We start from the raw sequence: 1,230 nt of genomic DNA, 5'->3' as shown, positions 1-1,230 counted from the left end.
ATGTAAATATATGAAATATTTAGTAATGAAAATTTACACATCTTATGACTTGAGTTGTAAAATATTTCTTAGTTTTTTACAAAAGTACATTTTGTTACAGGTGCTTTTGTTAAATATATATGGGGATCAGCTGATTGTGTTAACTGCTGATTGCCATATCACAGTGTATAACCTTCAGCCTTCGGAAACAAACTCAGGTAGGCTTACCTGGCACTGTTTCCTGATTGTCCAGAAAATGATTAATGCATTTTTTTTTTTTTCTTATTAGAATGTACAGTTGCAGAAAAGAGTATTGATGTACTTCCTTGTTCACCTAGAGGTCCTGGATAACCAGTCTTTATCTTCTTTGTACAGCTTACCTTGGGAACACATAATAGATGCAAAATGAAAGTTTTGAGATATTTCTTTATAAGGAGCAATTGCATGTTGATAAACTTTGTCTTTGGTATATGGTAACTATCATATTGTTTGTGTTAAGTGATGTTTTAGCTGTAACAATCCATTTTTCTTATTGTGGAAGGCCAATATAGGGTAAGTAAGCGAAAATCCAGAGGGAGCAGGGTAAGCAGGAAGAAAAGCAAGCAGAAGGGAAATTCGGAGAGTCTTCTGTTTCCGAGGGGTCAGTGTAGTGTGTTTGTGTGTGATGGAATGTGTCTTGGACGATTACTATTTTATGTATATATATTTTTTATAGTTTCAAAATAGACCAATTGGTTTTCATCAATGTGTACGCACATGTACTCACAAATATGCTTGGTGTTTGTTATTTTTGCTTCTGGTGATGGGGTACTAGATGTCTGTATCTATGCTTTGGTGGTGGGAAGCATCAGTGGATGTTATGAAGAGCAATAGATGTTACTGAATAAATGTAATGAATGGCAGTGTGACCCCAGTGTGTGTGAAATTTTATTTGATGGTTTATGTATAGTGATGAATTAAACTGCCAGTTATACAATATGACTGTCTTTGAACAGAAAAAAAATGTAGTGAAAAAGATTTTGATGATGTAATGATTAATAGGGCATTCTGTTTTTTTTTCTGCTTGACATTTGTAGATAATTGGCCAGTAAATGACTGTATCAAGCCTTGCCCCAATGATTTGTGCTCCAGTAAAGATGTAAAAAGTGTGGAAGCTCTGTCCTTTGAGAATATACATGATGGAGGAGGGTTAGTGCAGTGTCAGTGCCAGAGTGCACAGTGTGGAAGTCATAACTGCTAGACTGCTTAAAT

The 1,230-nt window shown here is 35.1% G+C and overlaps 1 protein-coding gene across 4 annotated transcripts in view; it reads left to right on the top strand.

The window, feature by feature from the left end:
• Positions 1-1,230, top strand: part of LOC119590663 (guanine nucleotide exchange factor subunit RIC1-like) — a 31,890-nt gene that overhangs the window by 11,758 nt on the left and 18,902 nt on the right. For 2 of the 4 annotated variants that reach the window (XM_037939339.1, XM_037939340.1), the window contains exons 12-13: positions 101-197; positions 521-619. In XM_037939339.1, coding sequence (XP_037795267.1) covers positions 101-197; positions 521-619 — 196 coding nt within the window. The remainder of the gene's footprint in view (positions 1-100; positions 198-520; positions 620-1,230) is intronic. The other 2 variants (XM_037939343.1, XM_037939341.1) reach the window with 1 other exon arrangement.

Source organism: Penaeus monodon, chromosome 27 (genome assembly GCF_015228065.2).
Source record: "Penaeus monodon isolate SGIC_2016 chromosome 27, NSTDA_Pmon_1, whole genome shotgun sequence".
NCBI lineage: Eukaryota > Metazoa > Arthropoda > Malacostraca > Decapoda > Penaeidae > Penaeus > Penaeus monodon.
This window is presented reverse-complemented; position numbering and strand designations above follow the sequence as displayed.